This window comes from Musa acuminata, chromosome BXJ3-8 (assembly GCF_036884655.1).
Source record: "Musa acuminata AAA Group cultivar baxijiao chromosome BXJ3-8, Cavendish_Baxijiao_AAA, whole genome shotgun sequence".
NCBI classification, from domain to species: Eukaryota; Viridiplantae; Streptophyta; class Magnoliopsida; order Zingiberales; family Musaceae; genus Musa; species Musa acuminata.
This window is the reverse complement of record NC_088356.1, coordinates 4,944,824-4,961,588: the sequence shown is the minus strand read 5'-3', so window position 1 is coordinate 4,961,588 and position 16,765 is coordinate 4,944,824. Positions and strand designations below refer to the sequence as shown.

Below are 16,765 nucleotides of genomic sequence, written 5' to 3'. Positions count from 1 at the left end.
GAAGCTACTTACGTTGTCAGCTCTGTTGCTGCAGCTCATTATTTGTTCTTTCTCTTCCATGGACGATAGATGTCATCTTGAATCATGTAGCAGATGTTGTCGTCGAATCTTGATGTTCCATGTGAAGAATGATGTTATCATGGTTCTGATTTGGTTTTGGGGACTTGGGGTTAATCTTTTGGTGCATATGGTTGTCTTAAACATGAACACAGTCAAATTCTGGGAGTCTTGCGTTTATTTATCCCACTTTTGATCATGATATCATCTTTTGATACTCTAAAAAGGAGAACATAAATGAGATAGGTAACATTCTGGATGAGGTCAAAGCAAACAGAAACTTTTGATGTTCCACCTTTTGATGGCATCTCAAAGAACACACAAGGATCAAAATGCAAATACTAAGATCTAATCTCTTGTTGTTCAAACAATCACTTTTTCATTTCAGGTTGCACACCAAGATTGATGATCCCAGGTTTGGACTTCTATCAGCTGTTCATTTGGCACTTCGGTAGGCTTCCTGAATCAAATTTCCATCGAGTCAATTCACTTCTCATGGTTTAAAGCAAACTCCAGCTGCAGAGTCAAACAAGGAAGTTGCAATTCACTTCTTGTGTCCGATCTTTCTACATTCACTCAAATGATCGATCAGGTCAGAACCTTCTTGGTTGGTCAATGCCAGCAATCAAGTGGGGCATGCCTGGATCAGTATGCTGGACTAATCCCTTTCTCTGCTATGAGAAGAGTCCAATAAGGCTGCTGTGATCAAAGTGAGGACATGGTGCAGGGGTCATTTTGCTTGTCATGCACTCTTCTTGCACTGTCTTCTTGTGACAATCTGATGGTCAGATTTTGAGATTCTTGCAGAACGAAGATGCCAATCCTGTGGTTTGATGTTCTGAGACCTGGCTAACTGTTTGGATTGTTCATTAGCATGTGTGAACAAAACAGGGCAAGTTAGCACCCACCAACTACAATTTGATCACTGCTTAAAGTATGGAGTTAAAAATCTGCAAGCAGTTTTCAAGTCCCTTCATAGAGAGGAAAGAAAGCGAAAAGAAGAAATCCTAGCTATCTACTTGCAAGAAGCTCAAATGCATAAAGGTTCACAAAAAGAAGCTGCAGACTGATGGTGAGGCTACCACCGTACGTTGCAATATTCTTGTTACCATCTCTATCTCTTCTACTGCTTGGTGCTTCAGATGACAGACTCACTCCCGGGGAATTCATCTCCCTGAATGAGACTTTGGTCTCCGATGCTGGAGAATTTGTGTTCGGCTTCTTCTCTCCTACAAATTCCACTGGTAATTTCTATGCCGGGGTGTGGTACAACATCCCTCAAAGGACAGTCATATGGGTTGCCAACAGAGAGAAGCCGATCAATGATTCCTCTGCGACTCTTCGAATCTCTGATGACAGCAACCTCGTCATCGTGGACTCAGAAGGTGGCATCTTCTGGTCATCAAATTTATCAGGCTTTGGCACACCAGGCAATGACACAGCGGCAGTGCTGTACAACTCAGGAAATCTAGTTCTTAGAGCAAACAGTCATAATATACTGTGGCAGAGCTTTGATCATCCTACGGACACCTTCGTTCCAGGTATGAAGATCCGGTACAGTTACCGCAAACACTCAGCCAGGTACTTTACATCTTGGAAGGACGCAAACGACCCCTCACCAGGGAATTTCTCCTTTGGAATTAATTCCAGCACTTCTATCCAGACCCTGATTTGGTCGGGGACAAAGCTCTACAGGAGAAGCCAAGTGTTGATTGGGAAAATGCTCACCGGATCACGGGCAATCAACACCGCGGTGGCATACTTAACAATGCTAGTATATGATGATGAGGTCTTCATCACACTAAGTGTCTCAGATGCATCATTGTATATTAGATACACATTAAACTATTTAGGACAGATTGAGTTACTGATTTGGGATAATCGTTCCAAGAATTGGACGAAGAACTCGTCTGTGCCAAATTACAAGTGTGAAACATATGGATGGTGCGGTCAATTCGCGTATTGTGATAGTACTGAATCAGTGCCAGCATGCAAATGTATGGAAGGATTTAAGCCCAAGGTTCAGAGTGACTGGGAGACTGGGAACTTCTCGGCTGGTTGCATCAGAAAGAAGGCATTGAGGTGTGGTGATGGAGATGGATTTCTGAGAGTTGAAGGCATGAAATTGCCAGACCAATTTGTGTTACTTGGGAACAGAAACATCGGAGACTGCAGAACTGCATGCCTAACCAATTGTTCCTGTACGGCTTATGCTTATCCTGATGTGACCACGGGAAACTCAACGATCTCAAGGTGCTTGATTTGGGTGGGAGAGTTGATAGATACTGAGATGTTAAGCAGTGGTGGGGAGGATCTCTATTTGCGCCTAATGGATATCAGTTTAGGTATGCATTTTATCTCTTTCCTTTTGGATATTATTGCTTCAATGCAACACTGGTGGTAGTATGTGGTAGTCTTGCTGAGGTTGTGGAGCATGAATACATATTGATCACTGCAGGAAACTGAGCTTTCCACTGACATATAGCTGCTATTCTTTCTGCTATCTACAATGGATTTTTTTTTCCTTTTAGACGATCACATAGTTCCTGTAATGAACCTGGACACTGCATCGTCCTGGCTGACCTACAGTCATAATAAGACATGCTGCACCATCTTGAATTCTTAGGAGCTTTCACTTGACAATGCTTATCAGACTTTGTTTCAGAATATGCATCTGAAGTTATTTCTGTAAACAGGAACGTCAGGAAGCAAGACGAAGACTAGGAGGATAGTAATTATAGTATCTCTTTCTGCGATTATCGTTTCTTTGGCTTGCATCTTTATCTTATGGAAGTTCAGTGAGGTATTTGGTAAGTTGTGTCCCTACAAGTTTTAGGAACCAAATTGATCAGCTATGAGAAGTTAATTGACTCAAGTGCCCAACCAGGTGTCTTCAAGGATCAAAAGAAAGGAAAACTACTATGTGATCTGAGCTCAAGTACAGATTTTGCAAACAACATCTCTGGCTCGAACGAATTCATAGAAGGGCAGCCTCATCGAGGTCCAGAACTTCCGCTAATTGGTTTTGAGAACATACTCTTGGCCACAAACAATTTCTCCGAGTCAAATAAGCTGGGAAAAGGAGGTTTTGGCATAGTTTACAAGGTAAGTATTAAACCTGAATTTATCGTAATGTTGAATTCTTCATAGTGTTTGACCTCAATTTTTCTTGTGGTATATAAAGCTTCACTACAAATATTCCTTTGTCATCAACCTCACTATATATGTTACTTTATATAGTGTATAAGAAAGAAGATGAAAAGGTGATGACCTTCCTTGTGAGCAGATGGATTCCTCGATGTCCATTAGATATCCTATGTTGAAGGATATCAATGATGACAATGAAGTTGATTTAAATATATATATTTATATATATATAATTTCAGGGAAACCTACCAGGAGGAAAAGAGATTGCTGTTAAAAGACTCTTGAGAGGATCTAGGCAAGGTTTGTCGGAGTTCAAAAATGAGGTCATTTTGATTGCCAAGTTACAGCACAGGAACTTAGTCAAGCTTCTTGCTTACTGTATCCATGGGGAAGAGAAGCTACTGGTCTACGAGTACATGCCCAACAAAAGCTTGGATTTCCTCCTCTTTGGTTCGTCATACTCTTTCACTTTCTTATAGTCACTGAGAATTCCAGATAGGTTGTGCCTGATAGCTCTTTGAGCAGATCCAACCCAGAAAACAAAGCTTGACTGGGGGAAGCGATTCAACATAATCAAGGGGATCGCTCGAGCGCTTCTCTATCTTCACCAGGATTCGAGGCTACGGATAATTCACCGGGATCTAAAAGCCAGCAACGTTCTGCTCGACGAAGAGATGAACCCCAAGGTGTCTGATTTCGGCCTGGCAAAGATTTTTGGCGGCAACCAGGACGAAGCCAACACCGACAGAGTCGTCGGAACATAGTAAGTAAGCTTCATCATCGTCCATGGAAGTGAGTAGATGCTAATTAAGCATGAATGCCATTGATGTGTGGTGACGTGCGTTTCAGTGGCTACATGTCTCCCGAATACGCAATGGAAGGGCTCTTCTCCGTGAAGTCGGATGTCTACAGCTACGGCGTGCTGCTGTTGGAGATCGTGAGCGGCTTCCGGAACAGCAGCTTTCCCCTCGCCATGGACTCCCCTAATCTCCTGGCTTACGTGAGTTGACGCCCACATCTGTTGATGCTTAGCTATGGATTCTGCCGCTCACTTTGGACCTGCAATGATTCAGGCATGGCAACTGTGGAACGAAGGCAACGCAGAGGATTACGTCGACCCATCGATTGCCTGCTCATGCGCTCGGGCGGAGGTGGTGCGAAGCATCCATGTCGGCCTGCTGTGCGTGCAAGACAGCCCCAGTGATCGCCCAGCCATGTCTTCAGTTGTTTTCATGCTGGAAAACGAAGAAGCCACAATCTCTGCAGCACCCAAACAACCCATCTTTACAATTCAAAGAAACCTGAATCCAGATACAGGTCATCCACCAGATGACACCTACCAGGTGTATTCTTACAACAACGTGACCGTCACAGCTGCAGAAGGACGCTAGAGACCCATCTCAAAATATGTCGAGCAGAGACACCAACAAGCAAGCAGAGGTCTGTGTTGGGTGTTCGACTCTCTTGTCATGTTAATATTTCTCTCGAGATCATTCTAGCTTAGAAAATTCACTTGTTTGTGAATCTATCTTGGTGTATTGTTTGACTTCGCATTCTGCCTTCAGGTCTGACACATGACGGTCACAACATGATGAGACTGTCGATGTTATCACAACTTGCAGTAGTGAGTTTGACAAAAGATTGTCACTGAGGTATTATATATAGTTGGAGACACTTGTGACGGAATAAATGAGGATGAGCATGGAATAATTGATGTGATTTCTTTATTTGATTTGATATAATTTTAGCTTAATTAAATCTGATTGGCAATGTGACGAGGACAAGATGGCTCTTTTATCTCTTCTCCTCCTCCTGTACACCCTCACTTTGTTCATCTCATCGATCGAGGTAGTGTCTGCCCTTCAAGTGGAAGCGAAATGTATGATCGTTTGAAAAAACCTCGATGCCATTCTTGGCTTTACGGAGCTATAATATTGGTGTTCAGAAAAACCTCGATGGATTCCATTACTTGGGGCATAGCTTGTAGGGCGTGGCGAGGGCGTCCATCTTGCCCCGACTCGACCCCACCACCAGAAGCACCACCGGCGGTGGGATCATTCTTCACGCCTCGATCCCGCCCGACACACTTCGTGATCGATGTCCGCATCCGCATCGCGTAAACTAGTAGTTTAATCACGCTCGTCGTTGTGATCCGCCCCTTGTCGATCTCCTCCAACGAGAGGTTCAGCACCGTCATCGCATGCTCTCTTGCATCGTTCGGCCTCTATCGTGCAGCATTGGATCCAACTTGGGATCGCCCTCGATGCCCCCAATCAACGCTGTAAAATCGAACCAATGCTTCACTAGTGATAATTAATACATTATCGATGAATTATCAGTCAACGTATAATTTGCATGTAGTGTCAAAAGTTAAAAAAAACGAAGGTCACTCCATTACCTATCTATCTACGTGAACAAATATTTAAATTAGAAAATCATAAACTTTTTTCTTGTCCTTTATAACTAAAAAAAAATACTCATAAAGTTTCTTCTTATCTTTTTATGATTATATATATGAATACTATCTTCAACAAATATGACTTTTTTTTATCACTCGTATCCATACTCACACACTTCATGTTACTAACTTAAGCGTCAAAGGTATTGAATCGAAAAATCTCTTTTAACATTGATCTTTGTACAAGTGGTACCTTAAGAGCTTGATGTTTTTGCTCTTCGCATATAGGTCTAGACCATGTTAGGTTGATCAAGATATCAACGATTTTTTTTTCTAATATTTTTACATTAGAAGGAGAGCTTATTGTCGTAGGAATATTCACCAATAAACACTCTGAACAAGGAGGTCCTCCATCCGACTTATAATATTTTCATTCAGGAGAGCCAATAACCAATCTTTTCATACGTGGATGCATCCACCTCGTCACAAACATCGATGTGATACTAAGATTCGTTCAATGACCCAGGACAATCCCAAGTCACCTAGTCTCCCGACTAAGATGTTCCTAAACCTCAGCTTCCTTTTCGTCAACCTTCAACGATCCGAGCTTCCTCCAAGTACAAAGCTACGGTTCCTTCTCCCCATGCACGAAGCGAATTGAAATTTCTCGCAGGCTTTGACTCCACACTCTCCTCAATATCCCTCCGAGGGAACTGAAACTGTTGAGTGGAATTCGTAGGCGAGAAGAAGCCTAACGCAAAGGCTCCACCATCGGAGACCACAGTCTCGTTCAGGGAGATGAATTCCCCGGCGTTAGTCTGTCATCTGAGGCACACAGCAACAGAAGAGGGTTATAGCGTACAGAGGTAGCCTCGCCATTAGTCTTCAGCTTCCTTTTCGTCAACCTTCAACGATCTGAACTTTCTCCTTCCTTTGCTTTCCTCTCCACGAAGGAAATTGAAATTTCTCGCAGACTTCGACTTCACACACTTTCCTTTCCCCTCTAAAACTGTTGAGCTGAAGCAATCTGGTCCCCGATTTCAATAAGCGTCTTTGGCTCAACTTATTCTTCTTCTGCAAACACGTCTTCCTGCACTTCTCCGTAGTTTCGGTAGTCACCCCGCCCTCCTTCCACTTTGCTGGCATCAATTATTAGTTTCTAAAAATCTTTTTTTACTATTGATAATCCTTTTTAAAAATAATAAAATATTTATACCCTCTTATTATCGGGTTTATTTTTATTTTTCCTTCCTCACAACTCCTTATTTTGCTGCTGCGGACTCCACACAGAAATAGTATCACTCTATCATGTTTTTGTCGATGCGAGGGATGAAAAATAGTTTCATTGTTTCTATAGATCATTTCGTCTGTCACTTTCTATACATATCGAAACATTACATGAGTGTTAATGCCTCTGTTTCGGACACCCCCCCACTTCACAAGGAGGTAAAAGCCACTGCAAGCTCACACCTTGTTCTCGGAGCTTCTCTTCCTGGTGACTCGAATGTAGGCGAAGATTGCCGCGAAGATGGCGGTGGCGAGCCCTCCGAGTATCACCTCCGCCCCGGCGATCGACTTGTCGAAGGGTCGGTGGCGCTTCCCGATGCGCGCCGCTCCCTCCGGTGCGCCGGCGACTCCCGACTCTCCGACGCCTGGGCTCGCGCTCTGGGATGGCGCAATGGCCGAGTGAGGCCCGCCGAGATCCAGTGCGGTGACTGTGGACTCCGCCGGCGTCGGCCTAGCCACCGCTAGCGTTGCCGCGAGATCCAGAACTAGCAAGCCCAAGAGAAGCAAGCGAGCCATTGGCTTGGAGCAGTATGCGTCGGTACCGAAACAAGGAGCTTCGGGTCTGGAGATCTTGCGGGAGAGAGCTTAGTGCCTCAAGGCCTTTATATAAGGACAGAGGTCCTGAAATGGTTCGTAGAGGCCTTTCTTAACGAGGGCAGGCAGTGGCATCATCCATGATGGTTCCGCCACGGTGGTCTCTTGAGCAGGTTGGCTCCATATTTTAGTGTCTGGAGAAGGGTGGTCAGTGGACAAGAGAGAAAGACACGGCCGCCTCCACAAGCGACAGAGGAAGCACAACTGGATCCTCCGGATGTGAAAGGAACTGGGGATGGCTGATGACAGAGGAGCACTGGGTGGCGCCGCGGTGGTGGGTGCGCCATTTTAGTTAGTTATTAGACCGACTGCTTCGGGAAGCGAAGAAAAGGCGCACGCATCACGATGACGCGTTTCTTAATCGAGCGGTCAGCAACACTGTGGTCGGTGGACATAAGTCATTGGATCTACCTTGGAAGTCTCACGTGAGGCTATCAGACGCCGACACGCGGTCCCCGGTAATAAAATAGTTCTTGATCAGACGGCTCGGACCTTTCGGTTTGTCGAAAAGGAGAAACCTTTAGTGTCTCCTCACCAACTTAGATTTGCGACTCTTCCATGCATTTATTCTGTGTGAATAATGTTCTGTTCGACGATGATCGTGCATCGATCTATCAATCTTAGACATGGAAGCTTCCTGCGTTGTCAGCTCCTTCGTGCAGCTAATACTTTGTTCTCTCTCTTCCATGGATGATTGATGGCATCTTGAATCATGCAGCAGACATGTTGCAGAAGCTGTCGTCGAATCTTGATGTTCCACGGCGTGCCCGATGGATCGCGGGATCCAGATTGCAAGATTCCTTGCCCTGTTTCAACATCCTAAATCGCCGGAGATTCTTGTTCTTCGATTCGGTTTACTATTGCCGGTAACTGATGACCTACTTTGTCTTCTCACAGGCACGTCGATGGGACGCCAAACGTTGTCCCACGGGCTTCCGCTGTCGTGTCGTTGGCGAACCCTGAACGAAGCCACCCGGAGATGCTTCGGTGTTCCCCGACTCACCCAACAGCCCAGCTCACGACAGGCTGCCGCGGCGTCCGCCGAAAGGCGCGCTGCCGTGAACTCTCACTTCCTCGATAGCGCGTCGCTCGTCGCATGCTTGGTCGCGTCTTTTGTCGTGCTCCAAGGGGTGCTCTACCTTTTCCCCGAGTATAAAGGGGGAGAGACAGAGAGAGAGAGGGAGCGCGCGTCTCAAGGAAATTGGTGGAGGATCCATGAGGACCGCCGCGAAGGCCGCGTCCCTCGGCGGCTACCGATCGGTCGGCCCGCTCGCCGGCCGTGCAGCGATGCCTGCCGGGAGGGCTCCCAAGCCGGCCTCTTTGACCGCCTCCCCCGTGCCGCCGGCAGCCGAAGGAGGGCCGTCGATGTCCATCACCTCATCCGATAAGTGCCTCCACAAGGCGGCTACTATCTCCACGGCGTGGGTGGGAGGAGGAGGAGCAGGGGTTCGCCCCCGATTCGCTGCATCCGGCCCCAAGGCTCGTGTTCGGGCCCATCCCGACGCTGGAGGCCACTTCCAATCTGAAAGATGCCCTCGAGAAGTAACCTTCGTCCCCCGTCCCTCTTTCAAATAAACCTGATAAAAGATTCTCCTTTTAACACAATTGACACTGCTTCGCTTCAATTTCGACGGTTTAGCCGCGGAAATTTCCTTTAGGGTTTGCATCTAATTTGATTGATATCAGTGGCTCAATCATGCAGTATGTGATAATTCATATGGTTAAGCTCTTGCGACAACAGCATACAGGGCATGAAATTTCCCTAAATGATTGCCGGTTTAAATGTATTGCTTAGTGCAAGAATGACCAGTAAATTGGAGATAAGCGTTGATGTATGAAAGGGATGTAGACAACTATTTTAGGGTCCTCTCTGGTAAGGATAGTCTACTAATTGTTTGATTTTATTGCAGAGTGTATTTCTCTCCAAGCACCAATTTCCCTGCTACGGAAGTTCCTCATATGTCTGCCCACCATGAAGCCTCAGGGATTATTCCATCAATGCAGGGACATGTTGTTCGAGCATTTTCACTGCTGCAAGGAAGTCCGGAAGTTCAGGTTCAAAAGAATGCAACAATATTAGGAATTTATGATGCACTTCTGCACGAACTTGGTGATGGATTTTGTTTTCCTTGAGCATTTTTGTGATTATCTGTTAATTTATTGCATAAGATATAAAGTTAGTGTTTTACACTGAATGATAGGGTAGCTGTGTTAATATGACTGAAATATTTTGAGTACTACATAACATGTATTGAGAGATTTTAAGAGATTGTAAATGGTAATCAATGATATTGAACAACATTCCACAATGTCGTAACTGTTTGGATCAGCTTCACTGTTTTTTTATAACAATTGAGTTTTTTAGGCAATATCACTAGTTAAATCAAGAGCAGTCAATCTCTTTTTATTGTCACCTTTGTCTCTTTTCTTCTCACACCACTTATTCTGGCTGATTCACCTTGTCAACTATAGCATTCATCGGTCTTCCATGGACAGTCATTCAAACTTTGAGATGTGTTATCTATGAATTAATATGCTCGAGCTTGTGAAAAAGGCAATATTTTATATTTGATACATTCAAAGAAGGCATGTCAACCTATTTTTTGGATACACTCTTTTATTTTACTTCTGTTAATTAATTAATGCAGTTTAGTCCAGACTTAATCTGATGCAGACTTAGTTAAATGCAGTCTTACTTTAATGCAGTCTTAGTTCTGTTAATTTGTAAGGGCATGTCAAGGAGTTTAATGCAGACTTAGTTAGAAATCATTGGTTTATAATGCATTGAACTAACATTTAATAGTGCACTCTATATTTGCTTCTGTTGGTTTGTAAGGGTTAATGATGATTTTTCACTTTAAATTTTGGACCAGTTGCCTTTCCACCTAAATTTTGTGTATACATTTTGTCCAAGAAGTAAATTGAGCATAGTCTGAAGTCTTATAATGGCACAGAATTGTGCTTTGCTTTTTTAAGATAATCAAGAACACATTTTACAGAGTTTCAATTCTGCACTTGAACTCATGATGTATTTATTTAGGATTATGTATCTATTAGTTAGACGTTTATATGTTTAGTATCAACCATGAATTACTTAACGTAAATGTTTTTTTGTTTTGGGTGACTGCAAGTGTCTTCTTTCGGTATGCAGGCACTAGTTCTTCCTTGAAGAAGTTATTCTATAGACAAAGAAGCGATCAAGCTTGTAGTGTAATTCTATAAAATCTTCCAAATGCTCAATTAAAGAGAACATCTGTTGCATCAAACTGATGCAAGTCCACAATTTCCTTGCTAATTGTGGCATAATATTTAACTTAATTTATTGTTATTTGGTACAAAAGTGGACACCAGTATCTATTTCTTGCCACCAAGTCGAGGTTTTCAAATCTCGAGTGAAATATTCAGAAATCTCGAGGTTTTCAATCACAATGTGCAAGACAGACTAATAACATAGAAGTCATTTAACTTTAAGAAGTCATCCAGCTGGGATTGTAACAATGAGCCCGAGGATTCAACCTTTTATCATTAGCAGAATTGTAACTTGCTTATGGATTTTGTTTGCAGAATTGTATGTTGTCATACTGTTGAAACATTACCAATGGTGGAATTTATGATAAATTAAATAAGATTTACTATCCAGTCAGATGGAATTTCTGTGTAGAGAACGTTCGTAAGGATCTGAATGTGCTTTGTGATATCACCAATTCCATATTTCTTTTCTCCAACATTTTAAGTTCTGTTTAATTGTTTGAATTAAACATCCACGAATTTTCTGTGCCTTGCAATTCATTTATATGGTTCTTTGTGCAGGGTGTTATTGCTTAGCTTGCTTCCAACAAGAATGTTTGGGATGCCATAATGAAGAATGAGAAAGTCATGGAATTCTACAGAACTTACATGTCAAGTGAGTGTGCATTCACTTCTATTAACATATCAACTTGAAATGAACTTGTGATGTATCTTTAGTTTCTTCGGCAGCTGAAGCAACAGGAAGATCGGTGATCGCGGACTTTGTGCATGATGTTAAGCATAAAGTGGTGGAAACAGTGATCAATAAATATATCCAGCTTCCTTCAAGAACTTTTGGGGATTTCAGCAGGAGCTTCCAGTTCAACCAACACAAAGACTAGCCATGAAGACGATAGGCCATCAGTCAACTTTGCTACGGGTGCATCCTTCATGGCTCTGGCAATTGCAGCAATCTTAGTTGTCCTGCTCAAGAGAGCATAGATAGATTGAGATGCTACCACTAAAGAATCCTCTACTGTGTGTGTTTGGATGTACCCAAAAAGTGCCTATAAACTCACCTTCTAATATATTCATTCATAATTTATTTGCATATAAAACCACATCAATTCCGTCAAAAGCAGTATTTTTTTGTATATATATACATATGTATATATACATATACATATGTATATATTATGAATAACATAGACGGGGCAATTTAGTAAATCGCCCCGTCGACCAGAGTTTTGATGGGGGCGATTTAGTAAATTGACGTGGGTATAACAGGCGGTCGACGCTTTCACTGCCCTTGCTATAAAGGTCGAGGTGGGATCATCTGAGTCGGGCCACTCATCGGACCGGGAGCGACGGTGGATCGATGGCGGCGATGCGATCGGGATTCCGGCGCCTCTTCTCCATCTCCGCCTTCACGCCCCCGACTCCAGCTGCCGCTGCTCCGCCGGCGGAGCCTTCCACTAACCTCTTTATCTCAGGCGAGACCCTGGTTTATCCTTTCCTCTCCTCTTCTTTTATGTCTTCTCTTCGCCGTCTTCTATGCAACTAGGGTTCTTTCTGTTTTACGATTCGATGGTCCGGGATAATATGGGGGCTTTAACTCTTCTTCCTGTTGATCATAGTAACTCGATTATGAGTGCTTAAGTTTCTTGGTTGTTGTGTGGTTGAGTGGTTTATCTTTGCCCTTCTTCCAGAAACTAGTCAAAGACTCTTTTCCCTACTTTGGCGGCTTGTGTATACGAAACTGATCTATGAAAGACTCGCATTTATGACAGTTCGTTGAATATAGGTTTGAGCTGTAACAAAGGTAACATGAGAGGATTGATTTTGATTGTTGGTTGTCGTCCACAAGCTTCATTGGTTTGAGGAAATGAAATGTTTTAGGACCAAGAAAACCTAATATTGCTTTAAGAAAATTGATGCAATTGTTTCAAGTTTTTTTATTTTATTTGCAAGAGTTAAATACATTTCTTTCATTATAACATATATTGAAGAAGCTCCTATTTAAACATTTCTGTAGAAGCACCTTATGTGTTGGAAGCCAAATAAAAGGATGGTTAGACAAAAACAATTTTAGTAATCAACTTTGTAGAGAAATTATCTTCTTCAAATCACTGGAGCAGAAACATGTTCGAGTTTCTGTAGGTGGCAAGGGGTAATATGGCAACGCCCAGCTTGAGGCATGATGTGCCCTGCCAGTTCTGCCCATAGTTAGCTAAGTTACATGATAATGTAATAAAGTCGGGTAATTCTTTAAGGTGTCACGGGAACTAGTTAACAGTTAGCTAGTGATACTTATCATTCGGCAGTTCTACCATGTATTAAAGATAACAATTGACTATATGAATGGTTAGTAAGCAGCCTAGTGTCAATGTTGACATAGCCGACATTGTTAATTCAGGGTACTTGCTGAATACACTACAACTAGAGGATAGCAAGTGCCTTAAATATGATGACTAGGGATTGTCTTTGTTAGCGGACACTATTGGTTGGAGAATTTGATGGCCATGAATATACTTTATTCAAACTAATTTTTGTTAAAAAATGTGTTTTGTTTCAAAAGCTAGTGGTTTCTAAAGATTGTGTGAAATATTCTTGTAGAAACAAAGAAAACAAGACTTGAGGAAAAACTTTGAAGCCTCTATGTTGGAACACGTAGATATATGAAATTGGCAATTCAAGTGCATCATTCCTTTGAGTTCACAATTGTAAAGTATTACTTTAGTCTAGAATGTTGTATACATGTTTATGTTACATGATATAAACATTGTTGGATTTAAGAAAGCAATTAGGGATGATTAATTCAATGTGTTATTATTATCTGATTGATGCATTGTGAATGATGGATTCTGGTGAAATATTGGTTTCGATATCCATTCAATGTATTTCATGTAAGATCGAGTGAAAATATTCTCATTGACTGACCTCGGACCAGTTATGTAGCATATTCTTTACACAAAAGATATGTTAGTGGCATAAAATTAGGAGGGGGAGGGTGATTCAGATGCTCACCTATCATCCAGCTTAGTAATGTTTAGTGTTTTTAAAAGCGCTAAGCACCAAATGACCCCGAGGTCCCAAAACGGCTAAGGCACTAGGCTCTCGCTTAGGCACCCACCAAAGCGAAGCAAAACACTTTAAAATATTAAAATATAAAAAAATAATATAATGAATAAATATGATAAAATAAATAAAAATATGATATTAAATTGAAAATATCTAAAGTACCAAGTCACATTATCTATTTTATAATAACAAAAAATGTCAAAAGACTTAAAACAATAAAACTTTATCAAATTCAATCATCATCATAATTAACATCGTCATTCTCAAACTTATCATCATATTTCTCTTTCTCTTATTCATCTACATCAAAATAGGTTTCCTCTTCACCAATGGCAGGAGATAAACTTGAGACTTTTGCACTCATTTTTACCTTCGTCAATAGTCTTGTATATGTTTGCAATTCTCTAACACCTGAGATGTAACCATAATAGTAGTGCTAAATAGGGTGAGAAAAGGAGTCATCGATAGTGGAATGTGGGGAAGGAGTCATCGAGTGGAACGTGGGGAAGGAGAGGGCAGTGATGATGGAGGAACCTTTGGACAAGGACAACGACGATAGATGCATCTGCGGACGGCAGCAGCAATGATGGCGACGACTACCTTCGGCGGGACCAAAGGTGACTTGGGGTGGTGAATTAGGATTCGGGGGCCGAGGGGAGGGGCGTGGTTTTACTATAATGTTTAGTTGGTTCAATCGAACCAGAGTTGGCCATCTAGTTTGATTGCTTACATTCAATCGGGCACTCACCCTGGGCGCCTCAACGCTTGGGTTTAGGCGAGTGCCCAGGCGGCACTTCACTAAAGTGCGTCACCTAGCTTCTGTGTGAGGCACTCAGACATTGCCTCACTCGAGTGCATAGGCGAGTGCTTGGGCGCCTTTTTAAATCATTGGTCATATTGATACTTGATCCAGGTTTTATGGTTGTATCAACATGAGAAATGTTAGTTTTCATGTCAATCTATGATGTGTATGATGAAAAATGTTAGTTGTCATGTCAATCTATGATGTGTATGATGAAACTTCAACACAGAGGGACGTTCTAATGAAAATGTATATATTCATTATGTTATTGAATCACATCCTCCAAAAGCAAGGTTCAGCTTTGTCTAGAAGTAGAAATTGGAAGTTTCAACATAGGGAGATACAATGTACTTAAATTGCTTGTTCTAGGAAACTTGCCATTCATCGTGTGGAAGGAGGTTTTGGGCATAGGGTGGTTTGGTGTAGTTTGATTAACAAATGATGTAAGCAGATTTAAACCATTGAAGAAATTGAATGATATGTAGTTGCATCATATTTCACTTGGGACCTTCATAAATTTTCCTGATTGACAGATGTTAAGCGTCCACATAACTTTGTGTTCCTTTATCTTGTTTCTTTGCAATTTGTTTGTGCAGCTTGTTTTTATCTGGCTTGTTGGCTTTTAGTGCGTTTCCTTGTTTCTGTGGCTAATCTGTTATTCTTATGTCTGATGGTGTCTTGCTCTGCAACTTTTATACTCTGACTGTTTGCAAAGGAGTGATTTGCAGGACTTAGCAAGCGAACAACGTCGGAAGGACTCAGAGAAGCTTTTTCAAAGTTTGGGCAAATAGTCTATGGTATGTTTTTCTTTTTGAAAGTTAATTTTATGAGATCATATCTATAAGATGCTAATTCAACAGTTTATCTTCACTTTCTGCAGCTAGGGTTGTGACTGACCGCATTTCTGGGTTTTCCAAAGGGTTTGGGTTTGTGAGGTATGCAACATTAGAAGAAGCAGCAGAAGGCATAAAAGGCATGGACGGCAAGGTGAGTTGGCATGTTGGTTCTTGCGTTCAACCTATGTTAACCCTTTATTATGCAACATGCAGAATTTGCTTAGTTTATTAGCAGAATTGATGTACATAATATTATTTTTAAGAGTCAGTTGCAAACATTATGCATCACATACAGAGACCCAACCATAATGGATCCTAATAATTAAGTCAATGCAACATGAATTGTTAGCTATCCTCATTGGTTCACCTTGCTGCAACTAAATATTCATGACTTTAAGGTCACTTATATTTGGCAATTCCAATATCATTTATTGACCACGTATCAACCCTTCCTGCTTGATCATCTTCTCATTGTTATATTTGGCTGCAGTTTCTCGATGGATGGGTTATTTTTGCCGAGTACGCCAGACCAAGACTACCCCTGTCAGGCCCGACACAACCACAGACACCACCTCCCCAAACATCAGAACCATCATCTGGTTTTTAACAGAGCTTGAGCTCCATCAAAGCTTCCTCATTCATGAGAGGCTACGAATCATTAAAGCAGATTTTTTTTGTGCAAATTTAAATTACTTGGTTTTCCCTGGTGTGCAATAATTCTCTTAAATGGGAGGTTAGGTTGCACAAGTGCTGCCATTGGAGACTGATGCGAACTTGAAGAACATGATGCCCATAAACTTCTAGTGTACCCATGGACTTGTCTTTTAGTTTCTTGCCTGGAAGCGAGACTTCTTCATGAGAGATATGTATGTTGTGCCACACGGTTAATTCTCTGTTTTACAAATTAGACTTTACGTGGTTGTGCTTAATGCGGAGATCGTCTGGTTGCTATTGTCTTTTACGTCTTTTAAAGTTACATAACCATCAAATGATCCACCAAATAAGTGCAAACAAATCAAATGCAACAAGAACGAAACTATAAACAAAAAGATCAAATAAGTCACACTGTTCTCGTATTCTTTTACGGTGACAAGCGCCGATGGTAGATTAGCTATAACATCTTAACAGTAAGATTTGAGGTTTATCCCAAAATTAGACATTGGGAACCATAAACTAAACTGCTGTGAGAGGAAGGGTATGTCTTGCGGTGTTACATATAATTAATTATTCATGATAAAACAAGGCCCAATCCGATTTCCCCGATTAAGTACCTTATTAGAACAACCTCACTCTCTCACGCAACCCACATTGCAAACAAGAGTTTGCAATACGATC

The 16,765-nt window shown here is 41.9% G+C and overlaps 2 protein-coding genes and 1 long non-coding RNA gene across 6 annotated transcripts; all 3 read left to right on the top strand.

Annotated features, from left to right (window-relative positions):
- Positions 1-778: 778 nt before the first annotated feature.
- LOC135646215 (G-type lectin S-receptor-like serine/threonine-protein kinase B120) lies at positions 779-4,931 on the top strand. Of its 2 annotated transcripts, XM_065165533.1 has the most exons (7): positions 789-2,402; positions 2,754-2,867; positions 2,945-3,162; positions 3,444-3,654; positions 3,730-3,967; positions 4,054-4,204; positions 4,278-4,931. In XM_065165533.1, exons 1-7 carry the CDS (start codon positions 1,127-1,129, stop codon positions 4,593-4,595), a joined length of 2,526 nt encoding a protein of 841 aa, XP_065021605.1. In that variant the 5' UTR covers positions 789-1,126; the 3' UTR covers positions 4,596-4,931. The 2 variants fall into 2 exon arrangements, with proteins under 2 accessions (XP_065021606.1, XP_065021605.1); XM_065165534.1 differs by lacking the exon at positions 4,278-4,931 and having other exon boundaries at positions 779-2,402; positions 3,730-3,971; positions 4,054-4,188.
- Positions 4,932-7,339: 2,408 nt separating this feature from the next.
- On the top strand, positions 7,340-11,829 carry LOC103994302 (uncharacterized). Of its 3 annotated transcripts, none has more exons than XR_010498876.1 (4): positions 7,980-8,274; positions 8,381-9,025; positions 9,394-11,387; positions 11,462-11,829. It is a non-coding gene; the product is annotated as an uncharacterized LOC103994302 (long non-coding RNA). The 3 variants fall into 3 exon arrangements; XR_010498875.1 differs by having other exon boundaries at positions 7,984-9,025; positions 9,394-9,538; positions 11,294-11,387; XR_010498874.1 differs by having other exon boundaries at positions 7,340-11,387.
- A 198-nt stretch (positions 11,830-12,027) lies between these two features.
- On the top strand, positions 12,028-16,359 carry LOC103993599 (organelle RRM domain-containing protein 2, mitochondrial). Its single transcript, XM_009413722.3, has 4 exons — positions 12,028-12,204; positions 15,323-15,391; positions 15,475-15,581; positions 15,921-16,359. Exons 1-4 carry the CDS (start codon positions 12,090-12,092, stop codon positions 16,035-16,037), a joined length of 408 nt encoding a protein of 135 aa, XP_009411997.2. The 5' UTR covers positions 12,028-12,089; the 3' UTR covers positions 16,038-16,359.
- Positions 16,360-16,765: the final 406 nt, after the last annotated feature.